Source organism: Brachyhypopomus gauderio, chromosome 11 (genome assembly GCF_052324685.1).
Source record: "Brachyhypopomus gauderio isolate BG-103 chromosome 11, BGAUD_0.2, whole genome shotgun sequence".
Classification (NCBI taxonomy): domain Eukaryota; kingdom Metazoa; phylum Chordata; class Actinopteri; order Gymnotiformes; family Hypopomidae; genus Brachyhypopomus; species Brachyhypopomus gauderio.
The window spans coordinates 19,452,902-19,477,129 of record NC_135221.1 but is presented as its reverse complement, the minus strand read 5'-3'; the positions used below and the strand labels follow the sequence as shown (position 1 = coordinate 19,477,129).

At 47.0% G+C, this 24,228-nt stretch overlaps 1 protein-coding gene across 1 annotated transcript in view; it reads left to right on the top strand.

Annotated features, from left to right (window-relative positions):
* Positions 1–17,349, top strand: part of ntrk3a (neurotrophic tyrosine kinase, receptor, type 3a) — a 189,416-nt gene extending 172,067 nt beyond the window's left edge. Inside the window, 4 exon segments of the mRNA XM_077022580.1 lie at positions 23–195; positions 1,323–1,566; positions 15,619–15,777; positions 16,865–17,349. Of these exon segments, the coding sequence (XP_076878695.1) occupies positions 23–195; positions 1,323–1,566; positions 15,619–15,777; positions 16,865–17,050 (762 nt within the window). The 3' untranslated portion in view covers positions 17,051–17,349.
* The last annotated feature ends 6,879 nt before the right edge of the window (positions 17,350–24,228 follow it).

The window sequence follows — 24,228 nt, the reverse complement described above, 5'->3', positions numbered from 1 at the left end:
CACTGTGTTGTGTGTGGATCAGACTCTGAAGGACCCCACCCTAGCAGCGAGGAAGGATTTCCAACGAGAAGCTGAACTCCTGACCAACCTGCAGCACGATCACATTGTGAAGTTCTACGGCGTGTGTGTGGACGGCGACCCCCTCATCATGGTCTTCGAGTACATGAAGCACGGAGACCTAAACAAGTTCCTCAGGTTCACTGCACATTCACAGATTCAGTGTTATTTACAATATTTTTTATTATTTACAGTAGGCTCTGTTATTTACAGTAGGTTGTATTATTTATAGTGGGTCACTTTCAGGTTTTGTCTGCCATTGTTTAAAATCAACACTGAGCTGCAAATCACTTTCTCAAAGAGATTATGGATGTAGCCACAGCCGGGACACTGGATGGGGGAAGTTCATCGAGTTGTGCTCCTCCACCCATGTGGCTGATGGCAGTGAGAGTCAGCTGGCCATGTGAAAGGCAGTACTGATCCTTCTGGAGCACAGTTCTGAATCCAGGACCCGGACCAGGATCCAGACCAGGACCCGGACCAAGACAACTACCCAGACCCAGACAAGCTCTATAGTGGCGTATAGTGGTGTATCTTTGGAGCACCTGTGTGATTTTTATAAGTAATATTAAAATCTTATATGAACATCTGACACAAGCAGTGGCCTTTAGACTCAGATCTAAAGGTATCAGGGTGAGATGAGATGGCCTCCTTTCATTTCCTCTCAGTGATAGCACCTCTGTGTGGCCAAGCAGGACATGATGGATGGCTAACAGCAGTTTGCAAAGGCGGAAACACTGCATACGTCGTTAGTAGCGAGACGCGTCCCAGGAGAGAGAACGGGTGCCTATTTCCTGCAGTGTAGATTATGAGGATAACTACAAAACTGCCAGACACGTGATGACACCTTATCCTCCCAGACACGTGATAACACGTGTACAGACTCCGTTGAGGAAGTGTAATTATGTTCATGCCGCCACAGTGTGCTTGTGGGTCTGATACACTGCTGCCTGGGAAGGCCAAGGACTAGACTCCCATATTCCTGACTGACAATACGAACGATCACACCATTAGCATTAACATAAATGGGTTTTATCATTCCGATTTGTGCTGTGCTTCCGTTTGACCAGTGCAGAAAAACCAGGAGACACACACACACACACACACACACACACACACACACACACACACACACACACACACACATCTTTGTCAACGCAAATCGAAGTGTGTGGAATCATCAGTTGACAATAGCAAACCATACAAAGCGGTGATATGAGAAAGTCCTTCCTACATGATGCTGATTGGTTGTCTTCTGCCCACAGAGCTCACGGTCCTGATGCAATGATCCTAGTTGATGGACAGCCATTGCAGACCAATGGGGAGCTGGGCCTGTCTCAGATGCTGCACATAGCCACTCAGATCGCAGCAGGCATGGTGTACCTAGCTTCTCAGCACTTCGTGCACAGAGACCTGGCCACACGCAACTGCCTGGTGGGAAACGGGCTGCTCGTGAAGATCGGAGACTTCGGAATGTCACGAGACATATACAGCACGGACTACTACCGGGTACGCCGCACTGCATCATCATATTATTACTATTATTTTTTAAGCTTTACTGAGTGATATTTATGTATACTCACTATCCAGAGACAAACTCATCGAAATGTTTCTGAGCTGGAAGTCCTGAACCTGTCCTGGTTTCCCATGCCTGATGTGTGAGACACACTGAGAGCTTTAATTAGTTTAACGCCGGGCAAAGCTGCAGTCATCAGACTTCAAATGGATCTTCCATAAAGGGGCTACAGGCAGAATTAGGTGACTGATTAACCATCAGATGCCTGCAAAATGCACATTCATTCTGCATCTCGGGATTGTAAATTGTGATAGATTCGTAATTACCTTGCTAAACTTGGCTCATATTTCATCTGGGTTTGGCAGGGGCGAATATTGCCTGATAACTATGGGCTGTGTGTTGGTAGAATAAAGATCTGTTTAGTGTGAAAGCCTGTCGATTCCATGCAGAGCTGTGCGTCACACGCATCTAGAACTGTTTTATGTTGGAGAAATAGCTACTAACGTGGTTAACGGGGCACAGAAACTAGCAGAGACAAATTAGCATGTTTGTAGTTGTATAACACTCACTCCCATCAGTTAGCCCAGGGTTACTAAGTTTCGCTGGGCTGCCAGTTGGGGTTCTGTCCTGCTGGGCCGCTAGTTGGGGTTCTGTCCTGCTGGGTCGCTAGTCGGGGTTCTGTCCTGCTGGGTCGCTAGTCGGGGTTCTGTCCTGCTGGGTGCCAGGTGAAGTGAGGTGTGAGTCTAAATGGGAGCGTGAGAGTCCCAGCCCCACACTGAGGAGCTTATATGTCAGGGCTGGCTCGGATTCCACACCATCTACCTCCACTAGGGGCACCCGAGTCAGCCCTAGACTACATCCACGCAATCAGCAATGATCCGTCTCACCTGTTGCCATGGCTTTTTAAGGAAGCTTTTGGAGACGGATCATTGCTGATTCGTTTTGGTTATGCCGGTACGTTCTCAGCCCTTTCTCTTGTCTCATTCTCAAGTTAAAGGTGTCTCGCCACCTTATTCTTTCTCTCTCCCTCTCTCTTGTTCTTTCACTTATTCGAGTCTCTGTCTCCTGCGCTGCTTTCTAGCCAATCTCAAGTTTTCCTCCATCTGTTTCTCTTCCTATCCGTTATTCATTTATTTTGGGAAGGTTTTGTTTTGTTGCGGCATTTTTGCCAGTAGCCAGATTCTTCTCCTGGTGTTCTCATTTCGGTTTACGCGACGAGTTTTTTCCGCGTCCTTTTAGTTGCCTTTATTATTTTTTCCACCCTCTCGCTACGTGTGAGTTTTGCTTTTCATGCGTCAGTCTTCCGCATTGTTTTTGTTTCCTTTTTCTACCGAGTATCTACGGTTTAGTTTCATTTTGCGCGTTGTTTTTCCGCGTCGTTTTGTGTTGGTGTTTTTGCCACACTGTGTGTGTATGCATTAACTCCACATTTACTACTCTCGCATATTATTGTGCCAGACCGAGCCGGCACTTGGGTCCTCCTCTCAAGTATATTCACGCGGTGGTTACGTCACCATACCCGCCGCGTTACAGAACGAATCAGCCTTAAACATGGACCCAGCCGCGACTCGCGAGGCAGCTGAGCTCAGGGCTGCTCTCACTGCTCAGGGGCAGCTACTTAGTGGTCACGACCAGGCGCTCCAACAGATAACAGAGCAGCTCGGCAACCTCACAACCGCCATACAGGCTATGATCAGTGATACCCATGTCTCTGTTGGAACACCCGCTGCCGTGGCTCGTCTTGAACCTGCTCTCCCTCCTCCTGCTCGTTATTCAGGAGACCCTGAAGGGTGTAGGGGTTTCTTGTTACAGTGCGCACTGGTGTTTGAACAGCAACTATCACGTTTCCCAACCGAACGATCTAAAGTAGCCTACGTAGTGGCCTTGTTGCATGACAAAGCCTTAGCATGGGCTACTCCTCTGTGGGAATCACGGGCTGACGTGTGCTCCACATATTCACTGTTTTCTGCTGCCATGAAGCATGCGTTTTACCACCCGTCGTCAGGTGGGGTGGTGGGTCCGCGCCTGTTGCGCCTTCGCCAGGGTAGAATGTCCGTAGCAGAGTACTCACTAGACTTCAGAACGCTCGCTTCAGAGAGTGGGTGGGGGTCTGATGCACTCATGGCCATATACCAAGAAGGCCTTTCAGAAGGGCTCAAGGATGAGTTAGCGCTCCGTGATCCACCATCCGACCTAGATGCTCTAATTGCGTTCACAGTGCGTCTTGATAACCGCCGTCGTGAGCGAAAGCAGGCCAGAGGGCTGCATCGATGCAACAGTACACCTACCATAGGGAGTAAACTCACTGCCGAACCACGAGAAGCCACCGATGACCCACAACCCATGCACCTAGGTCACACCCGCCTGTCACGTCAGGAGAGACAGTCTCGTCTCCGAGGAGGCAGATGCCTCTACTGTGGGGGTGAAGGGCATCAGCGTACCCGATGCCCTGAATTACAGGGAAAAAGGACCAGCCCGCCAGTAAGTAAGGAGGCTCTGGCGGGCCCAGTTTCAAGTCCTCCCAATAATGGACTCTACGTCCACGTGTCATTAACCTGGCGCGGTTCTGATGAAAAACGCCTGTTGGCTTTTATCGATTCTGGTGCCACCGCCAATTTTATCGACGCCTCACTAGTGAAGGAGCTAGACATACCCCTGGTCAATCTGGAAAAACCCCTCACTGTGGCTGCAGTGGACGGACGCATTATAGCCTCAGGAGAAGTAGCTAGGCAAACCATACCCATCAACATGGACATAGGGGGTCACAAAGAACAGATCACGCTTTATGTCATCTGTGCCCCTCACATGCGACTCATACTGGGGTTCCCTTGGCTACAACGCCACAATCCTGAGGTAGACTGGCTTTCCCGTACTGTGCGGGGTTGGGGCCCTGTGTGCAGGGAGACCTGTCTCCAGAGACGCTTTGAGTCCCCTACCAAACGCTCCCTTGACCCGGTGGATCTGACCAAGGTTCCCTCTGAGTACCACGACCTCGGAGAGGTGTTTAATAAAGAAAAGGCTAGCTTCCTTCCTCCTCACAGATCATACGACATAGCCATCGACCTGCTTCCCGGTTCCAGCCCTCCCAGGGGCCGTCTCTTTTCTTTAGCCGCCCCAGAACGTAAGGCCATGGAGGAGTATATCCGTGAGGCCCTGGCCGCAGGGTTCATCAGACCCTCCACGTCTCCTGCCGGAGCCGGCTTCTTTTTTGTGGGCAAGAAAGATGGAGGGTTAAGGCCCTGTATTGATTACCGAGGGCTCAATAAAGTAACTGTTAAGGATCGTCATCCTCTACCCCTCATGGCCTCTGCTTTTGAGGCACCCCAACAGGCCACTATCTTCACCAAGCTTGACCTCCGGAGTGCCTACAACCTGGTTAGAGTCCGTGAGGGTGATGAGTGGAAGACCGCCTTCATCACACCTTCGGGTCACTATGAGTACCTGGTTATGCCATTCGGCCTCATGAATGCCCCGGCAGTGTTCCAACGTTTTATTAATGAGGTTTTGAGAGAAACGTTAGACAGGTATGCTTTTGTTTACTTGGACGACATCCTCATTTATAGCCGTACCGTAGCAGAACACGTTACACATGTAAGACGGGTACTCCAGCTCCTATTGGAAAACCACCTCTACATAAAGCTGGAGAAGTCCCTCTTCCACGTCCAGGAAGTAGGATTTTTGGGGTATCGTATAGCTCAGAATACCTTGGCCATGGATCCCTCTAAGATCCGGGCCGTGGCTCAATGGCCGACTCCTACCTCACTTCGTTTAGTTCAACGCTTCCTGGGGTTTGCTAATTTTTACCGGCGCTTCATTAAGGGGTTCAGCACCCTGGCAGCCCCCCTTATTGCTCTCACTAGGAAAATTCCTGGTCCTTTTGTCTGGTCTCCTGAGGCCCAGCAAGCCTTTGACAAACTCAAAAAACAGTTCACATCTGAACCCGTTTTGTGCATGCCTGACCCTGACCTCCCATTCATCGTCGAGGTCGATGCCTCCGATTACGGAGTGGGCGCCGTGCTCTCTCAGAGAACAGGCACTCCTCAGAAACTCCATCCTTGTGCCTACTTCTCTCACCGCATGACACCCGCCGAGCGTAATTACGACGTGGGGGACAAAGAGCTGCTGGCTGTCAAGCTGGCACTAGAGGAATGGAGGCACTGGCTGGAGGGGGCTAAACATCCGTTCCTCGTGTGGACGGACCACAAGAACTTAGCCTACCTCCAGCAGGCTAAACGACTTAACCCCAGGCATGCTAGATGGTCCTTATTCTTTGGGCAGTTTGATTTTACACTTTCGTACAGACCTGGCACCAAGAATGTAAAGCCAGATGCCCTCTCCCGTCAGTGGGAACCACCTGCCGACATCTCAGAACCCGGTACGGTAATACCGGCTTCCAAGATTGTAGCACCCATACAATGGGGTATCGAAACCGAGGTTAAGCAAGCTCTTACGGGCAATCCTGGGCCTAGCGGGACTCCCCCTGGTCGCTTATATGTTCATCCTAATTTAAGGAAAAAAGTTATGAGTTGGGGGCATGACTCACCTTTCGCAGCCCATCCCGGAGTCCGTCGTACTCTTGAGCTCCTGAAAAGGAGATTTTGGTGGCCTGGGATGGACCAGGAGGTGGGCAGGTTTGTTGCTGCTTGTGAGACATGTGCAAAAAACAAAGCCTCCCATTCTAAACCCGCTGGCTTGTTGCGTCCACTTCCTATCCCGTCCAGACCATGGACGCACGTTGCCCTGGACTTTGTGACGGGCTTACCTCCCTCTCGTGGCAACACCACTATATTGGTTATTGTTGACAGGTTCTCTAAGACCGCCAGGTTTTTGGCCTTGCCTAAGCTCCCCTCGGCCCGTGATACTGCCTCCCTGTTTCTCCGTCACATTGTCCGGTACCACGGCTTCCCCTCCGACGTGGTGTCTGACAGGGGACCGCAATTTACCAGCCGCTTTTGGGGGGCCTTCCTGGGTCTCCTGGGAGCCAAGGCCAGTCTATCCTCAGGCTTTCATCCCCAGACCAACGGTCAAACCGAGCGAACTAACCAGGACTTGGAGCAGACGCTTCGGTGTCTGGCCTCCACCAATCCCTCCTCCTGGGCTGACCAACTCCTCTGGGCTGAGTACGCCCACAATACCTTGTGGCACTCCGCTCTAGGGATGTCACCCTTTGAGTGCCTTTATGGCTATGCCCCTCCTATGTTTGCAGACCAGGAAGAGGAGGTGGCAGTTCCAGGAGCTCGTGCCTTGGTGCGGCGGTGCCGGTTGGCATGGCGTAAGGCCCGTAAGGCCCTTTTGTCTGCCTCGGCCGGTTACCGTCGCAGTGCTGACAAGCACCGTCTTCCGGCCTTGTCTTTCCGCCCCGGGCAACGAGTCTGGCTGTCCGCCAAGGATCTGCCGGTCCGTGGCGGGACCAAGAAGTTGGCCCCTCGGTACTTGGGTCCCTTCAAGGTGGATAGGCAGATCAACCCCGTTTCCTACCGGCTGCTGCTTCCTCCTTCCATGCGTGTCCATCCAGTGTTCCACGTCTCGCGTCTCCGCCCGGTTTTGTGTCACATGCCCTGTGCTCCGGCCCCGCCGCCTCCCCGCATGGTTGACGGTGGTCCTGTGTACACGGTTACCCGGTTATTGGACCACCGCCGTGTTCGTGGTCGGGACCAATACCTCGTTGACTGGGCGGGTTACGGTCCCGAGGAACGTTCCTGGGTCCCCGCCTCTCGCATTGTCGACCGTTCTCTTATACGCGACTTCCGTCGTGACAGGGCAGTCGCTCTGGGCCCGCGGGGTCTCGGGCCTGGAGGGGGGGGCTCTGTCAGGGCTGGCTCGGATTCCACACCATCTACCTCCACTAGGGGCACCCGAGTCAGCCCTAGACTACATCCACGCAATCAGCAATGATCCGTCTCACCTGTTGCCATGGCTTTTTAAGGAAGCTTTTGGAGACGGATCATTGCTGATTCGTTTTGGTTATGCCGGTACGTTCTCAGCCCTTTCTCTTGTCTCATTCTCAAGTTAAAGGTGTCTCGCCACCTTATTCTTTCTCTCTCCCTCTTTCTTGTTCTTTCACTTATTCGAGTCTCTGTCTCCTGCGCTGCTTTCTAGCCAATCTCAAGTTTTCCTCCATCTGTTTCTCTTCCTATCCGTTATTCATTTATTTTGGGAAGGTTTTGTTTTGTTGCGGCATTTTTGCCAGTAGCCAGATTCTTCTCCTGGTGTTCTCATTTCGGTTTACGCGACGAGTTTTTTCCGCGTCCTTTTAGTTGCCTTTATTATTTTTTCCACCCTCTCGCTACGTGTGAGTTTTGCTTTTCATGCGTCAGTCTTCCGCGTTGTTTTTGTTTCCTTTTTCTACCGAGTATCTACGGTTTAGTTTCATTTTGCGCGTTGTTTTTCCGCGTCGTTTTGTGTTGGTGTTTTTGCCACACTGTGTGTGTATGCATTAACTCCACATTTACTACTCTCGCATATTATTGTGCCAGACCGAGCCGGCACTTGGGTCCTCCTCTCAAGTATATTCACGCGGTGGTTACGTCACCATACCCGCCGCGTTACATTATATATATATATATATATATATATATATATATATATATATATATATAAGCTCCTCAGCTATATATATATATATATATATATATATATATATATATATATATATATATATAGCCTATTTATATATATATATAAAGAATCACCAAGTTGTATCAGAGCTGTATGAAGTGAGCAGACAGTAAGCTCTGAAAGGGTAGGACATTTCCAGGTCAGTCAACCTGTGCAGCAGACCTGTGGACTCTGTAGGGTTAGGGGTTATGAGTTAGGGTTAGGGTGTTAGTGTCATCTGCACTGTGGCAGAGGGAGGCTGATCTGGTGCCATGCCCTTCAGTTTTCCAGCGAAAGTGTGTAATTATGAATCTCAGAGGTCCACACAGCCTCTCCGTCTGTAGCTGCAGTGCTAAATGAGGCTGTTGCAGCTGTCTGAACAATTTCATGACTTGAATCGACTAAAGTATGAGCAGGGGCTCATTTAACCTGTATTACAGCCAATATCCTGGTTCTGCCAGTGGTACCGTCACACCTCATACTCATCAGCGCAGCACTAGGGAGCGTTAAGGAGTATTAAGAAGTGTTAGGAAGCGTTGGGGAGTGTTGAGAAAAATAAAACAAGAACAAGAGAAGTAAAATTTGCTGAAATAAAAGGTCTGATATTTCAAAGGCAGTTGTGTGCCTTCAGCAGTGAGGACTGAGTTGGTGGTTTCACTCACCATAGTCCACAGGTGTAAACATAGTCCACAGGTGTAAACATAGTCCACAGGTGTAAACATAGTCCACAGGTATAAACACAATGTCCACAGGTGTGACACAATCCATGATGTCCAATCATGTTCTTTCATGTTGGGATGCAGAGCAACCAAATGTCCTCCTCAGCCATCCAGATAACACGCACACACACACACACACACACACACGCACACACACACACACACACACACACACACACACACACACACACACACACACATCTGGCCATCTCTGAGCAACACCATCATGAACTACTGCTTTGTTTGCCAGAGGCTGTAGCAGAGCCCCACCCCCTCACAGCCCCACCCCCTCACAGCCCCACCCACTCACAGCCCCACCCACTCACAGCCCCCATGCTCACACCCCTCCTGCAATTAAAACGGTCCTTTGCAATTAGTGGGGACACAGGTGTTCTGTTCATAGAAGATGATATATTTGAGAAAAGTGTATGACATACGGATAAGGATTTAAAACTTCTCTTTTTGAGCAAGATGTGACAGAATATGACATCAAGACAAACATACCCTATGTCAAAGTTTTATTTATGACGACCCTGTCATTCAGTAGATGAAGCACAACACGCATGTCTGTGGATATTCTCAGGTGTTCTCAAGTTCATCCAGAAAATCGAACTCACATAGTTTTAAATGTTCTGCCGTTTAAACTGATGACATTTGGGGAGATTACCGTGTAGTGAGGACTTCCTGCTCTGATTTTATGTGAACATGCTTAAAATATTTTCAAATATTGGCAGTGAATATTTGGGAATACGATGTATTTCCCCCATGAGTCATTACAGCAGGTGCTGTAGTGGTGGTGCTGCCAATGCTGACTGATTCCAGATCAGCTCCCTGTCTGGCTAATCCAGTTTGAGTGGCAGTGTGCCAACCTGTTAAGCTCCACCTCCAGGTTCCATCTGGCTGTCAGTGACTCAGTGAGCAGTGGGGGGAGGAGATGGTCTCGTCGTCGGCCGGGATTTCTCCTTAGTGATTATGAAGGAGGCTCCCGGCCAAAAGGCTCGTCTCAGACACTGCTGTGCACTGACATGTTTCATCCTGTAGGAGAACCCAGATATGCTGACCACCTGCAGGGTGGAGTCGGTGAGCTAGGGCTGATGTGTGGTGTTCCACAGCGGTCTCTATGTAGCTCGTGTGCCTCGAGAGAGACTGCATCTCTGGTTTCTCTGAGCTTGTTTACCTAAAGAGAGACTGCATCTCTGGTTTCTCTGAGCTTGTTTACCTAAAGAGAGACTGCATCTCTGGTTTCTCTGAGCTTGTTTACCTAAAGAGAGACTGGATTTCACACACACACCCCCACACGCCATTCACACACCTCCAGCCTTCGCTTCGCCTATCAGTCTGAAGCTTTTCAGAGTGTCAGGACGTGGAACCGTTTGGCCTGTTTGTACTGTGTCGCCTAGTTGTTTGCATTCCCTGCCTGATGCAGCTTGCTTCCTGCTGTGTGCTGACAGCTCCTTTAAGAAACATGAAACATGAAACAGGACTGACTTCATACAGCCAAATTCTCCAGGAGCCTCTGTAGCTGACAGGAACCAGGAACCATGATGGTGTTGACTTGTCCCGTCACACTTGTTAGTGTAGCACATCATGAAACATCCTTAGTTGGCCAAAATGTTTTACTTGCATCCACTAAGATAAATGCTTAACATTACCGTTAAAATACTTTGTGTAACACAAGCTTCCAAAAGTGCTTTCAAAACTACAGTATAGAAGAGGCGTTGATACTAAAATGTTACATTCATACCAACATTCAACAACATTTTGCTTAGAGAAACATTTGCAAACGCTTCAATGTCAGCAAGAAAAGATGGGACACTGGGAGAGGATCTAATGAGGAGAAGAAGGAGAGGATCTAATGAACATAGGATCTAATGAGGAGAAGAAGGAGAGGATCTAATGAGCAGAAGAAGGAGAGGATCTAATGAACATAGGATCTAATGAGCAGAAGGAGAGGATCTAAATAGCAGAAGAAGGAGAGGATCTAATGAGGAGAAGAAGGAGTGGATCTACTGAGCAGAAAGAGAGGATCTAACGAGAAGAAGGAGAGGATATAACGAGCAGAAAAAGGAGAGGATCTAATGAGGAGAGGGTGTAATGAGAAGACGTGTTCCCCAGTGTGGGAGCTGCCATGCAGGAGGTGCCACCTCTCTTCGGTTTGAGACAGGATCATGGATCAGATTAGAGACACAGCTGTTGTGGTTGTGGGTGAGATGGAGGTGTCCGTGGTGGGGCTGAGGAGTGGATGAGATCTTTGATTTGGTAGAATTGTTTAATCTAAACACACCATAACACTGTTATGAATGAAAGATGAATGAACCTAAATGAATGAATGAATGAATGAATGAATATTTTATTAAAGAGTACATTTACATTTACTGAGAGGGTTTACATCTTCAGTGTTCAGACTACATTACATCTGACTCTTTTTTTTCGTCATACTGAGTAGTTTTAACATTTAACAGTTTTAAGTATTTTATTTATTTTATCTAACATAACATATCTATCTTCACACAAGTATGGTAACATATGAACCTTCACACAAGTATGGTAGCATCTGTACCCTCACATAAATATCATTTACATATAATGTTAATTTACATATAACATTAGCATTTCTCTTCAGATCAGACCAGTTAATAGCACTTTAACTTTTATGCTGTTGATTCTGTTCACTAGTCCCTGCGCTCATGGCCACGTCTGCCTTAATGAGCACATCTATTAATAACAGAAAGGAGGGGGTCTCGGCTCTGATGCATCCATTCACCACATTAGACATGCCATTGATTTAGTAGCACATTAATTATTGTAGTGTGACATGGTTCCTGTGTTGTCAGGCTGTCAGATGTTCCCACCCTGTGTTCTAATTGTGCCGTATTTCCATACAGTGGCCGTAGAAACTACTTTGATGCTTCTTTCTGTCACACTGGCACTGGAGTTTTAATTCAAATGACAATTTTCCAGAGTTCCTTTGTTTTGAATAGAGTTCCGCTGTACCGAACAAAGTTCCGCTGTTCCGAACAGAGTTCCGCTGTTCCGAACAAAGTTCCGCTGTTCCGAACAGAGTTCCGTTGTTCCGAACAGAGTTCCGTTGTTCCGAACAGAGCTCCGCCGTTCCGAACAGAGTTCCGCCGTTCCGAACAGAGTTCCGCCGTTCCGAACAGAGTTCCGCCGTTCCGAACAAAGTTCCGCTGTTCCGAACAGAGCTCCACTGCCTGAATCCCACATGTTTATAATGATCAGTCATACGGCAAGGCACCAGAACCAGGAATTTAACCTGTTAATGTATCATCCAAGCACTGGCAGACACAGACGCTCACCAGCAGGAGCGTGGCAGGCCCTGGGTTCCCTCTGTGCTGGAGACACATGGCTTCTTCTGTGATAGATACATATAACATGATCTGCTCCTGAACTTGTGCATACGTACTAGAATGTTTATGTATTCCATCATCCCTTTATACCATTCTCTTTGTTTTCTCTTTCCTCTCTTCATTTCTTTTCTTCTCCTCTCTCTCTTCCCTTGCTCCCTACTCCCTCTCTCCCTCCTTCCCCCCTCTCCCTCACTCTCTTCACTTTGCTGTTGTATTCCCTGTGCACACTGTGCTAAATGGAAATAGTGTTGCTGTGTTAGAGAGAGTCCAGTGACTCATCCACACCCCTACACGCATTCACACAGAGTGGGTGTTCACCTCCACAGACCGCTATACCTTCTAAAGACCAGAGAAAGGAGAGTGAGAGAGAGAGAGAGAGAGAGAGAGAGTGGGGAATGGTGTTAAAGGAGAGAGGGAGAGTGGTAGTGGAGTGATAAAGGTAGAGAAGCGAGGGAGGGAGTGGGGAGAGGTAGAGCTAAAGGAGAGAGGGAGAGAGTGGAGAGTGGTAGAGGTAAAGAAGAGAAGAGGGAGGGAGTGGGGAGAAGTGCTCTGGTTTGTTTCCATGGAGATACACCATCTCTGGTTTGGATCAGTGGAGATCCTTCACCTCTGGTTTAGATCAGTGGAGATCCTTCACCTCTGGTTTAGATCAGTGGACATCCTTCATCTCTGGTTTGGATCAGTGGAGATCCTTCACCTCTGGTTTGGATCAGTGGAGATCCTTCATCTCTGGTTTGGTTTAGTGGAGATCCTTCATCTCTGGTTTGGATCAGTGGAGATCCTTCATCTCTGGTTTGGTTTAGTGGAGATCCTTCACCTCTGGTTTGGATCAGTGGAGATCCTTCATCTCTGGTTTGGTTTAGTGGAGATCCTTCATCTCTGGTTTGGATCAGTGGAGATCCTTCATCTCTGGTTTAGATCAGTGGAGATCCTTCACCTCTGGTTTCCTTTGTTTAGCTAAGTAAAAGCATAGCACATTGTTGCCATGCCAATGGATATTTCACCGTAATCACATTAATAGATTATAATATGGTCTTATTATTATAATAGATTAAGGTGAATATCTTTATAAAGACTTTTGCAAAGTGGCTTGTTCATATGCAAAGCTGAGTTCTTGAGGAGATGTTGGCTCTGCTGAGAGTTCTTTCAGTTCAAAGAATAAATAAAAGTTACATCTGAATTAAGTGAAGAAAGGGACAGTCAAGTTATTATATAAACATGTTAAACGTGTGTGTGTGTGTGTGTAAATATAAGTATGTGTTTGTATATATAATACTCATTAAACACATGTATGTATAACAGGTTAAAAACATATATACATTAATGGCATAATGGCATAATGGGCTGGATTAATGTGTGATGTGTGTGTTGCTGAGTCTGTGTGTAGGAGAGGCACATGGTGGAGAGAACCACACAGAGCTGGGAGCCTGTGTGCCAAGATCTCACAAGGTTTCCATAATTAACATACGAAATTAGAAGCCCCAGTGTCTATGTCAGCTGTGATAGCGTCACTTTTATTCATCTGATCATGGATATAATTAACACAGCAGCGTGGCCTCTGGGAGGAACAGTGTGGTGGTGTGGAGGGCAGTGCGGTGGTGGTGGTGGTAATGTGGTTGGCAGTGTGGTGGTGTAGTTGGCAGTGTGGTGGTGGTGGTGTAGAGGGCAGTGTGGTGGTGGTGGTGGTGGTGTGGTTGGCAGTGTGGTGGTGATGGTGTAGTTGGCAGTCTGGTGGTGGTGGTGTAGAGGGCAGTGTGGTGGTGGTGGTGGTTGGCGGTGTGGTGGTGGTGGTGGTTGGTATTGTGGTGGTGGTGGTGGTTGGTAGTGTGGTGGTGGTGGTGGTTGGCAGTGTGGTGGTGGTGGTGGTTGGTAGTCTGGTGGTGGTGGTTGGTAGTGTGGTGGTGGTGGTGGTGGTGGTGGTGTGGTTGGTAGTGTGGTGGTGGTGGTGGTTTGTAGTCTGGTGGTGGTGTGGTTGGTAGTGTGGTGGTGGTGGTGGTGGTGGTTGGCAGTATGGTGGTGGTGGTGGTGGTGGTTGGCAGTATGATGGTGGTGGTGGTGGTTGGCAGTGTGGTGGTGGTGGTGGTTGGCAGTGTGGTGGTGGTGGTGGTGGTGGTTGGCAGTGTGGTGGTGGTGGTGTGGTTGGTAGTGTGGTGGTGGTGGTGGTGGTGGTTGGCAGTGTGGTGGTGGTGGTTGGTAGTGTGGTGGTGGTGGTGGTTGGTAGTGTGGTGGTGGTGGTGGTGTGGTTGGCAGTGTGGTGGTGGTGGTGTGGTTGGTAGTGTGGTGGTGGTGATGGTGGTGGTTGGTAGTGTGGTGGTGGTGGTGGTTGGTAGTGTGGTGGTGGTGGTGGTGGTGGTGGTGGTGGTTGGCAGTGTGGTGGTGGTGGTGTGGTTGGTAGTGTGGTGGTGGTGGTGGTTGGTAGTGTGGTGGTGGTGGTTGGTAGTGTGGTGGTGGTGGTGGTGTGGTTGGCAGTGTGGTGGTGGTGGTCATGATGAATGCTGTGTTAGTTTAATCGATTATCTGGCTGAGGGAAAGCCTGAAGTCTCTCAGTTGTTTGAAGCTATTAAACTTCTTTAATGGATATTTTTTCTCTCGCTCGTGTTTGCTCTCTGTCTCTCCTCTGTCTCTCTCCTGTCCACTCCTATCTCTCTCCTCTCTGTCTCTCTCCTCTGTCTCTCTCCTGTCCACTCCTATCTCTCTCCTCTCTGTCTCTCTCCTCTGTCTCTCTCCTGTCCACTCCTATCTCTCTCCTCTCTGTCTCTCTCCTCTGTCTCTCTCCTGTCCACTCCTATCTCTCTCCTCTCTGTCTCTCTCCTCTGTCTCTCTCCTGTCCACTCCTATCTCTCTCCTCTCTGTCTCTCTCCTCTGTCTTTCTCCTGTCCACTCCTGTCTCTTTCCTCTCCTCTTTCTCTCTCCTCTCCTCTGTCTCTCTCCTGTCCACTCCTATCTCTCTCCTCTCCTCTGTCTCTCTCCTCTCCTCTGTCTCTCTCCTGTCCACTCCTGTCTCTCTCCTCTGTCTCTCTCCTCTCCTCTGTCTCTCTCCTGTCCACTCCTGTCTCTCTCCTGTCCACTCCTATCTCTCTCTTTTGTCTCTTTTCTCATTTTTACCAGAACTCAGCCAGTAATGTGTCAGCTTGTCATTTTAATATAAAAAAACATCAGAAACAAAATAATATAATATGCACACAATTGATCAAATATTCAATATTTTTTTGAAAGTTACTTTGAATTATTATTGCTAGACATGGGCATGGCCAACCAGTGCTTTGGTAATATTCACTTTCACTGCCTCAGTGTAAAGTATAATGATATTTCTTCAACTTCTGAATGCTAATGACTTGTGATGTCACATGTGATCTGATAGGTTGGAGGCCATACAATGCTGCCTATTCGCTGGATGCCCCCCGAGAGCATCATGTACAGGAAGTTCACCACAGAAAGTGATGTGTGGAGCTTTGGAGTCATTCTCTGGGAAATCTTCACCTATGGCAAGCAGCCGTGGTTCCAGCTGGCCAATAACGAGGTCAGAACCTTAACACTGCATCATCACAGTGTCGCCATTGCATTATCACATCATCACAGTGTCATCATTAAGTCATTGAATCATTACTGTGTCATTGTTTCACCTTCAAAGCATCATCAATGCATGTGTACAGCATTAGTACAGCATCACCGCTAACTCATCATTGCATCATCACTGCATTAACATCATTATCACTGCATCAAAAAATTCATTATTGCATCATCATTGCATCATCACTGCATCAACATCATTATCACTGCATCAGAAAATTCATTATTGCATCATCATGACATCATCACTGCATCTTCACTCCATTGTGTTGTTAGTGGTTTTGGTGGCACTGCTCAAACACACACTCCTCAGCTACAGCAGGGCTACATAACCACATAGGGAGTGACGTAATGTGACATTATGTGACATGAACCTAAACACTAAACCCCAACCAGAACCAGCATCAGAACCAGAACCCGACAGGGAAGGTTTATTTTTGGTGTGGTAAAATCTTCACACTCTCCTGACGTGCTGGTATGAAGGAACATGGTTGCCGTGCTGCTTCCATGCTGTAAAACGCTGCTTCTGTCTTCTGTGGGTGCTGTGAGCACTCAGGTCATATCCCAGGTCATATCTGAGGTCAAATCTAAGATTATTTCTGAGGTCATATCTCAGGTCAAATCTGAGGTCTTATCTCAGGTCAAATCTGAGGTCATATCTCAGGTCAAATCTGAGGTCTTATCTCAGGTCAAATCTGAGGTCTTATCTCAGGTCAAATCTGAGGTCATATCTCAGGTTAAATCTGAGGTCATATCTCAGGTCAAATCTGATGTCATATCTCAGGTCATATCTTACTGTACACTCTCTCTCTTTATCTTTTCCTTATCTTCTCCCTTTTTCTCAAATCTCCCCTCCCTTTATTTCCTTTTTTTCTCCATTTTGCCTCTCTATTTTCACTCTCTCTCCCTCTCTTCTTCCCTCTCTCCATCTCCCTTTTTCTCCCTATATCTCATTCTCTTTCTCTCCCTCTCTCCTTCTCTCATCCCCTCTCTCTCTCCCTCTCTTTCTCTCCCTCTCTCTGTCCCTTTCTCCCCAGGTGATCGAGTGTATCACCCAAGGCCGTGTCCTGGAGCGTCCCCGTCTCTGTCCTAAGGAAGTGTACGACGTCATGCTGGGCTGCTGGCAGAGGGAGCCGCAGCAGAGGCTAAATATCAGAGACATCCAGAAGATCCTCTCCGCCCTGGGCAAAGCCACGCCCGTCTACCTGGACATCCTGGGCTGAGGGGGCGGGCCACAACCAGCCCAGCAGACAAACACGCCACCCAGGACTGGCCCAGGACTGACCCAGACCACGTGGACCTTACAGATCCGCTGTCGGACACTGTGGAATGGGGTGAACTGAAGTGCCTGCTACACTTCTCCAAATCCTGGATAAGAGTCTCTTTGAAAAGCACTTTTACATTTTGTTAACCTGCAGAGGAAACTGTACAGGTCTACTGTATGAAGAGGAGAAGTCTCTTTTTGTTATTGGCGTTGATTTTTTTCACAGCATACGTAAAATGAGAAGACAAAATTACAGAAACTTCGAAAAATGGGATCTTTCTTTTTTTTTTTTTTTTCACTATACTAAACTATTTTTGGTTTGGTTTCCACTAAACCTCCCGTAGGTCACTACATTTTGTTCCTTTTATAAATATATATTATATATATATTTTTTTTTCTTTTTCTTTTTTTTTCTTTTTTGAAGTGTGGATGTCTGCCTGTTTGTTGCTAAGGGAACATCAGCTTTTGGAGATGACTGCCCGTTGTTGCCAACTCAGATAGTAGAAAAAGCCTTACTGCATTCTGATTGGCTGTACCTTCTATGTGACTGTAAAGGAGGTGTCCAACAGGGATTTTAATTCCCACAGGAGGAGCTTTTTGCCCAATCAAGGAACTCAACAGATTGAAGGAGCCACCAATCAAAGTAAAGGATTTTATTTAAAAGTAAAATGAATGTATATAATGTAAATTTCTGTGTCACGAATTTCAGTATGGTAACTTATTTCATTTTCCTATTTAGATTATTTTAGTTCCTTGGTGTGCTGTTACAGTGAGTGAATTCTATAAATGTTTTGATGATATTTGAATGTTTTTTGGGTTTTTTTTTTTGTTTTTTTTTTCCACATGGTCATAGAACGTATGTCAGTTTATTGATTTAAATTATTTTGATCTCATTTCTTTTTTTGATCTTTTATTTATGATGAGACCGTAATCTGAAGTGGATTTCACGATGAGGCAGAGCAGCTAGACTGAGTTTCATAGCAGAATACACATGCATTTGATGAAAGGTCATGACCTCACTTCCTGTTTGCTAGAAACCATTCTCTGAATGAGCAGGAAGTCATATTGTTCAAGGCATCCCTGAAGCTAACAGCCCACGCAGGTCTCGTGGGACACAAGGGAGGCTCCCTGCTCACTGACTCATCTGTCTTCATGTTTTACTCTTTCACCATAACACAAATCTCAACAACACAACAAAACCTGGCACGCTTGAGTGAATGAGTGATTTTACGCTGTAGTTTTTAGTATGTTCAGGTATGACATGTATGTTAAAGTATGATGTATGTTTTGGGGAAAACGACTCAAGCCTTGTGCCCTATTGTGCCGGGATAGGCTCCACCCCCTGCAGTCCTGAATTGAATTAAGTGGTTTAGAAGATACCTGTACTAAATTCAAACTTCTACTGCAATATCTCATTAATGTTATTGAGTCAAAGATTGCCTCATAATAAACAAAACAATAGCAGTAGTTTTACCAATAGTACCAATCCCTGCTATGTTAATAGTGAACAGAGGGGTTTTTAATACAAAATATCATTTTAACATCCTGTAATATTGTCAATGAAAAGCTTGTTTCTCGGATGAAGAAAGGCTGTTAGGTAAAAATAACAACTCTTTTTTTAGTGACTTCTGTGACTTGGCAAAACAGAAATAAGAGTAAATCATGAGATAGGATATTAGGACCGTTATGCTTTCTGATGGTCAGAGTCTGTTCAGAACACTGGCAATTCTCACTCTTTTCTCTGCTTCTTTCTTCTGTTTCTTTCTCAATTGCTCTCTCTCTCTCTCTCTCTCTCTCTCTCTCTCTCTCTCTCTCTCTCTCTTTCTCTCTCTCTCGTCCACTCTCGCTGACTCAGGTACTTCAAGGTTATCCACAGCTCAGTAGCGCAGGTCATTAATCTAGAGCCACTGCACTCTGGCCAAAGGTTGAATGAAAAGGGTTCACTGCAGTTCTGGAGATGTTCTCCAGGAGGTTTGCTTGTTTGTTTGCTTGCTTGCAAGCAGAGGTTTAAGTATTTGAAATGACAGTCAGGAGTATCTGAAATGACGGCTACACTATGCGTTTAATCAACCTCCATGTGTAACATCCAGAGGGGAGAGACACGCACACAGAGGAGCAGAGAGAACGCAAATAAATGTAATTTCTCCCCCTCGAATTTCTGTGTCCTCAGAGGATCTAAAATTCAAACCATCATATCCAAACATTCTTTTCTCGTACCTCCAGTCTTGTCACTGTGGCTCTGAGCGACATTCTCCCCGAACTTGACCACAGCCTCGTCTCACAGCCTCGTCTCACAGCCTTTTCTCACAGCCTCGTCTCACACACAGTCCTGGCTTGACCACCGCCTTGTCTCACACACACAGTCCTGTCATGGGCAGAACGGCAGCAGCATTTGGTCATCTTCATCTCATGTTTACTTCAGCTACCCTTCAGTTTGTCAGATAACTCTCCTCCATCAGAGAAGAAGGTGGTGTAGATGGTGGTGTAGATGGTGTTGGTTGTAGTGGCGGAGTGCAGGGTGGAAAAGACTGTTTAGAGCATGTGATGCGCTTACAGGAGATGTTTTGATATTCTGGACAGGTGGAGCCAACCCAGCCAGGATAGCGTGTTCTGGGCTTCTGAGTTTTTGGGTTTAGAAAGAGGAGATCTCTCTCAACATGTCTCCTGTCTCCTGTGAACAACTCCACCCACCAATACTGTTGCCATAACTGGATACACAAACCCGTGCCGAACGTTAAATGGTGCTGCATTTCATTGACTTCAGAACTGAGTGAATCTCACATAGAACATGAGGCTTTTAGGGAGGAAACAGAAAAGTGTTAGTCACCAATGGCGACAGTGGGCCCAGACTGGACCCCTCCAGGAATGAGACTCTGGCAATGGGACGGGTGACACTTTATTCTCCTCCAGAAGTTATGGTCAGGACAGATTCAGGGTGGAGATTCAGTGCTTTAGGGTGGAGTTTCAGTGCTTCAGGGTGGAGTTTCAATGCTTCAGGGTGGAGTTTCAATGCTTCAGGGTGGAGTTTCAATGCTTCAGGGTGGAGATTCAGTGCTTCAGGGCAATTTCATCTTTTCCATTTGATGCAGTACCTCTTCTTCTGGAGTATAAGCAGAGGGTCAGAATTGCATACAAATTCCTCATAAATGTCATAAATTCCACACTGTATTTTCATCTCGCTAGTGCAGACATGCAGACGGGCAGACATGCAGACGGGCAGACATGCAGACGTGCAGACATGCAGACATGCAGACGGACAGACATGCAGACGTGTAGACATTCTGTCTTTCTGCAGTTCTGGGCTGTAAGAGCAAACCCACCATATGGAGTGCCAGACGAGCTCCACGCCAGACGGTTTCTCTCTATCTCTCTATACAAAAGTTGAATATTTTCTCACTGACTGTAGCTGATCAATGTTCAGTGACCCGTGGAAGATGGATTATACCTACTATATGCAGTGTGTGTGTGTGTGTGTGTGTGTGTGTGTGTGTGTGTGTGTGTGTGTGTGTGTGTGTGTGTGTGAGTGTGTATGTGTGTATCTGTGTGTCTGTATGTGCACACACGTGCTGGACGACAGTACACGGACAATGGTAAAGACGCTTTGCGTCAACAGGGGTGCATTGTGGGTGCTCATGGAATGATGGCGGCCGCTAGTGACCTCACCTGCCAGAAGAATGGTGGACATTACCAACCAATGAGTGTCTGGACCTTACATATGATGGGCTGTCTGTAGGTCTCTAGGTAATTCCCCTAAGGAGGGGTGCGTGTGAGTGATGGAGAGAAAGAGAGACTCAGAGAGAGGAGAATTAAATAAAGGTTACACACTACTTGACTGAGCAAAAGTACCACAGTGCTGTTGGCAGCCAAACACAAGGAGTTCAAACTGTCTCGTTCTGTCCCTCCCTCCCTCTCTCATCCTGTCTCTTCCTCTCTCTCTCTATCTATCTCGCTCACCCCCCACCCCCCTCTGACCCACCCATCTCATGTGTCTCCGTCTCTCTTGGGGTCACAGTGAGACCGTAGTCGTGGCGTGCATGTCTTGAGAGCAGAGCTGGAACTGTGGACTGGAACAAGCTTTCATTCACAGTCCCTTCACTACTCTGGCAGATACCAAAGTACATTCATCCTGCTTCCACTAGTCCCAGGTTCTCTTTTCTAATGGGCCTTCCTGACCTGGAAACTAAGTTTTGTCTCTAGTAAACTACATTGGGATGGGTAAGTTGGGTGGGTTAGCTGCTCTAGCTAGGATAGGTGGGTTAGCTGGGTTAGCTAGGCTAGGTGGGTTAGCTATGCTAGGTGGGTTAGGTGGGTTGGCTGGACTAGCTGGATTAGTTTTCTTAGCTTGGATAGGTGGGTTAGCTGGGTTAGCTTGGATAGGTGGATTCGGTGGGTTTGCTGGACTAGCTGGACAAGATGGTTGTTGATCACATTCACCCAGTCTGACTAGCTTCCCATTTTTAATACCTGGATGTGTTTACACTGATGAGTAGTAACATATAATCCATTCTGCCTGTTTAATACAAAAGATATAAATTAAAAATCCTTATCTGTTTATGAAATCCTTCTCATGGGTTACAAATTAGACCAGATGTAATTCATACTATGTCTCATGGTGTACATGTCATACCTATTTCCATGGTAGATCACTCAAAGATGCTAGTCTGGTGTGAAAATCATATCAGTGTGCATGTCATTGTCAAATGTGAAGGTATTCTGGTCCTGTTGTGGTGAAGTCGTATTTAAAGCTGGAAGCCTTGTTAAGGAGCAGAAAAGCAAACGTTTGAGAAACTAAAAGTTCTTCCCATGGGGCAATGTGTGTGTTCAGTAAAGTACAGTGTGTTTGAGCAAGCTAGTGAGAGAGGCAGTGAAGTTGTCCTGGGTTTCATTAAGTGGAAGTGTGAGGCTGACAGCACTGAGAGTTTAGAGAGACATGAAGCCCTGGAATGGCATTAGTCCAACCCATTGTTACATCTAGATCAACCCTAACATTTACATTTACATTTATGGCATTTGGCAGACGTCCTTATCCAGAGCGACGTACATTTTTATCTCATTTTTATACAAGTGAGCAATTGAGGGTTAGATGCCTTGCTCAGGGGCACCTCAGTCATGGCCTCAGGTCTGGAGATCGAACCCACGACCCTCCGGTCACAAGACCAGTTCCCTAACGGCCATGACTGCCCCTAACCCACTATTACATCTACATTAACCCCAACCCACTGTTACATCTACATTAACCCTAACCCACTCTTACATCTAGATTAACTCTAACCAACTGTTACATCTAGATTAACCCTAACCCTTTCTTGCATCTAGATTAACCCTAACCCTCTCTTGCATCTAGATTAACCCTAACCCACTCTTACATCTAGATTAACCATAACCCACTCTCACTTCAATATTAAGTTCAGACCTACTGGGTAGATGACAGGATCTCACTATCCAACTCTCATTACTGAAGGCTGCAATATTTCTATGTGCGTCTGACCAATGTGATGTTTGGTGATGGACCAGAAACAAATGATGAACCCTCTTGACTCTTTCAAACTGACTCTTCACTCTTCCACACTGTCTGTGCCATCCAGCATTTTCGGTCCTTATGCTCATCTCTCTTCCTCTTTCTTTATCTCCTTTATTTCTTCTTTCTTGTATAGAGCTTCATTTGTTTATTTCCTAATAGAGAGTAAATCTTGTGGCCCAGAATAAAGCAAATCAGGCTGAACCATAGGAGATGAGTTTTCTGGGACTTGGAGCTCCGTGGATAGGCCCCTCCCCCACACAGCATACACATGGCCCCTCCCCCACACAGCATATACATGGCTCCTCCCCCACACAGCATTTACATGGCCCCTCCGGCCATACAGTAGGGCGGTCTCGTTTCACAGATCAATTATCACTGCTGCAGGTTTGGTGAAAAGTTATTTCATTGATAATTGGTCCATACAGTGACCTCAACCTTTGTGGTTAAACCCTTAAATCTAAACAGAGTGTCAATTTGCTGTCAACCTTTCTCTTTTGAGAACTGGATGTCAGATTGTCAGCTCTGTAAGCATAAAGTACACCAGGACACACTGGAGCACACTGGGAACTAATTTCCTGTGGTAGCTTTTGAGTGGAGTTGAGTGGAGTTGAGTGGAGTTGAGTGGGGGGAGTGGGGGGAGTGGGGGGGAGTGCAGGTGGTGTAAGGCAGATGTTGGCAGGAGCACATAGTAGGTCGGTGGGGCAGGCCTGTGTACACCTGCTGCAGCATATCAAGGGCACGCAGACGAACTCCCATTAGCTCATACGTTCTAAACGTGTTCTATGTCAGGCTAGGAGGGAGGAACCGGGTCAAACACAGACCACCTGGTTTGAGAGAATAGGGAGAGAGAGAGAGAATGACAACAGAGAGAGGGAGAGAATGAGAGAAGGAAAATGGTATTTACCTCAGTGCCTGCATGACATTTCCACTACCTCTTATTTTACCTCTTATTCTCTCTCTCTCTTTCTCTCTCTCTCTCTCTCTCTCTTTCTCTCTCTCGCTCAAACACACACACACACACACACACACACACACACACACACACACACACACACTGTTAAGTAATATACGGAAGTCGTTGAAAATAATTCTCACCAAAATTGGAACCAAGATACTATTAATAGGTATTACCAACATGCAGCAGCATCTTCAGTATTTTCATCCTCAGTGTTATTGTTGTTTTGGTTTTTTTTGTTTTTTGTTTTTTTTTTCATAATTTGCGATCTATTTTGAAGAGGCTCACTAATGCCCCAGTGTCTTGTTTGAAGAGTGTTGTGTTTATTTTGTTGGGTTGCCAAGGGGGGTTGGGATTGTGCAGAGGTGTCGCTTAGTGGAAGGATAATAACTCTCAGGTGAGAAGTGGAAGAAACAAAATCACAGTGATTTGATATAGAAACAGAGCGCGAGCAGGAGGACGTGAGCAGGGGGACAGAAAACGAGCAGGGGGACATAAGCAGGGGGACGGAGCGCGAACAGGGGACATAAGCAGGGGGACGGAGCGCGAACAGGGAATGCTGGGGAGATTCCATCTTCATTCCACTGAAACCATCCAGAAGAGCGTCCCGTATGCTGGGAATGTATCTGTGAAGATCTGTGAGTGCAGCGTTGGTCAAGGC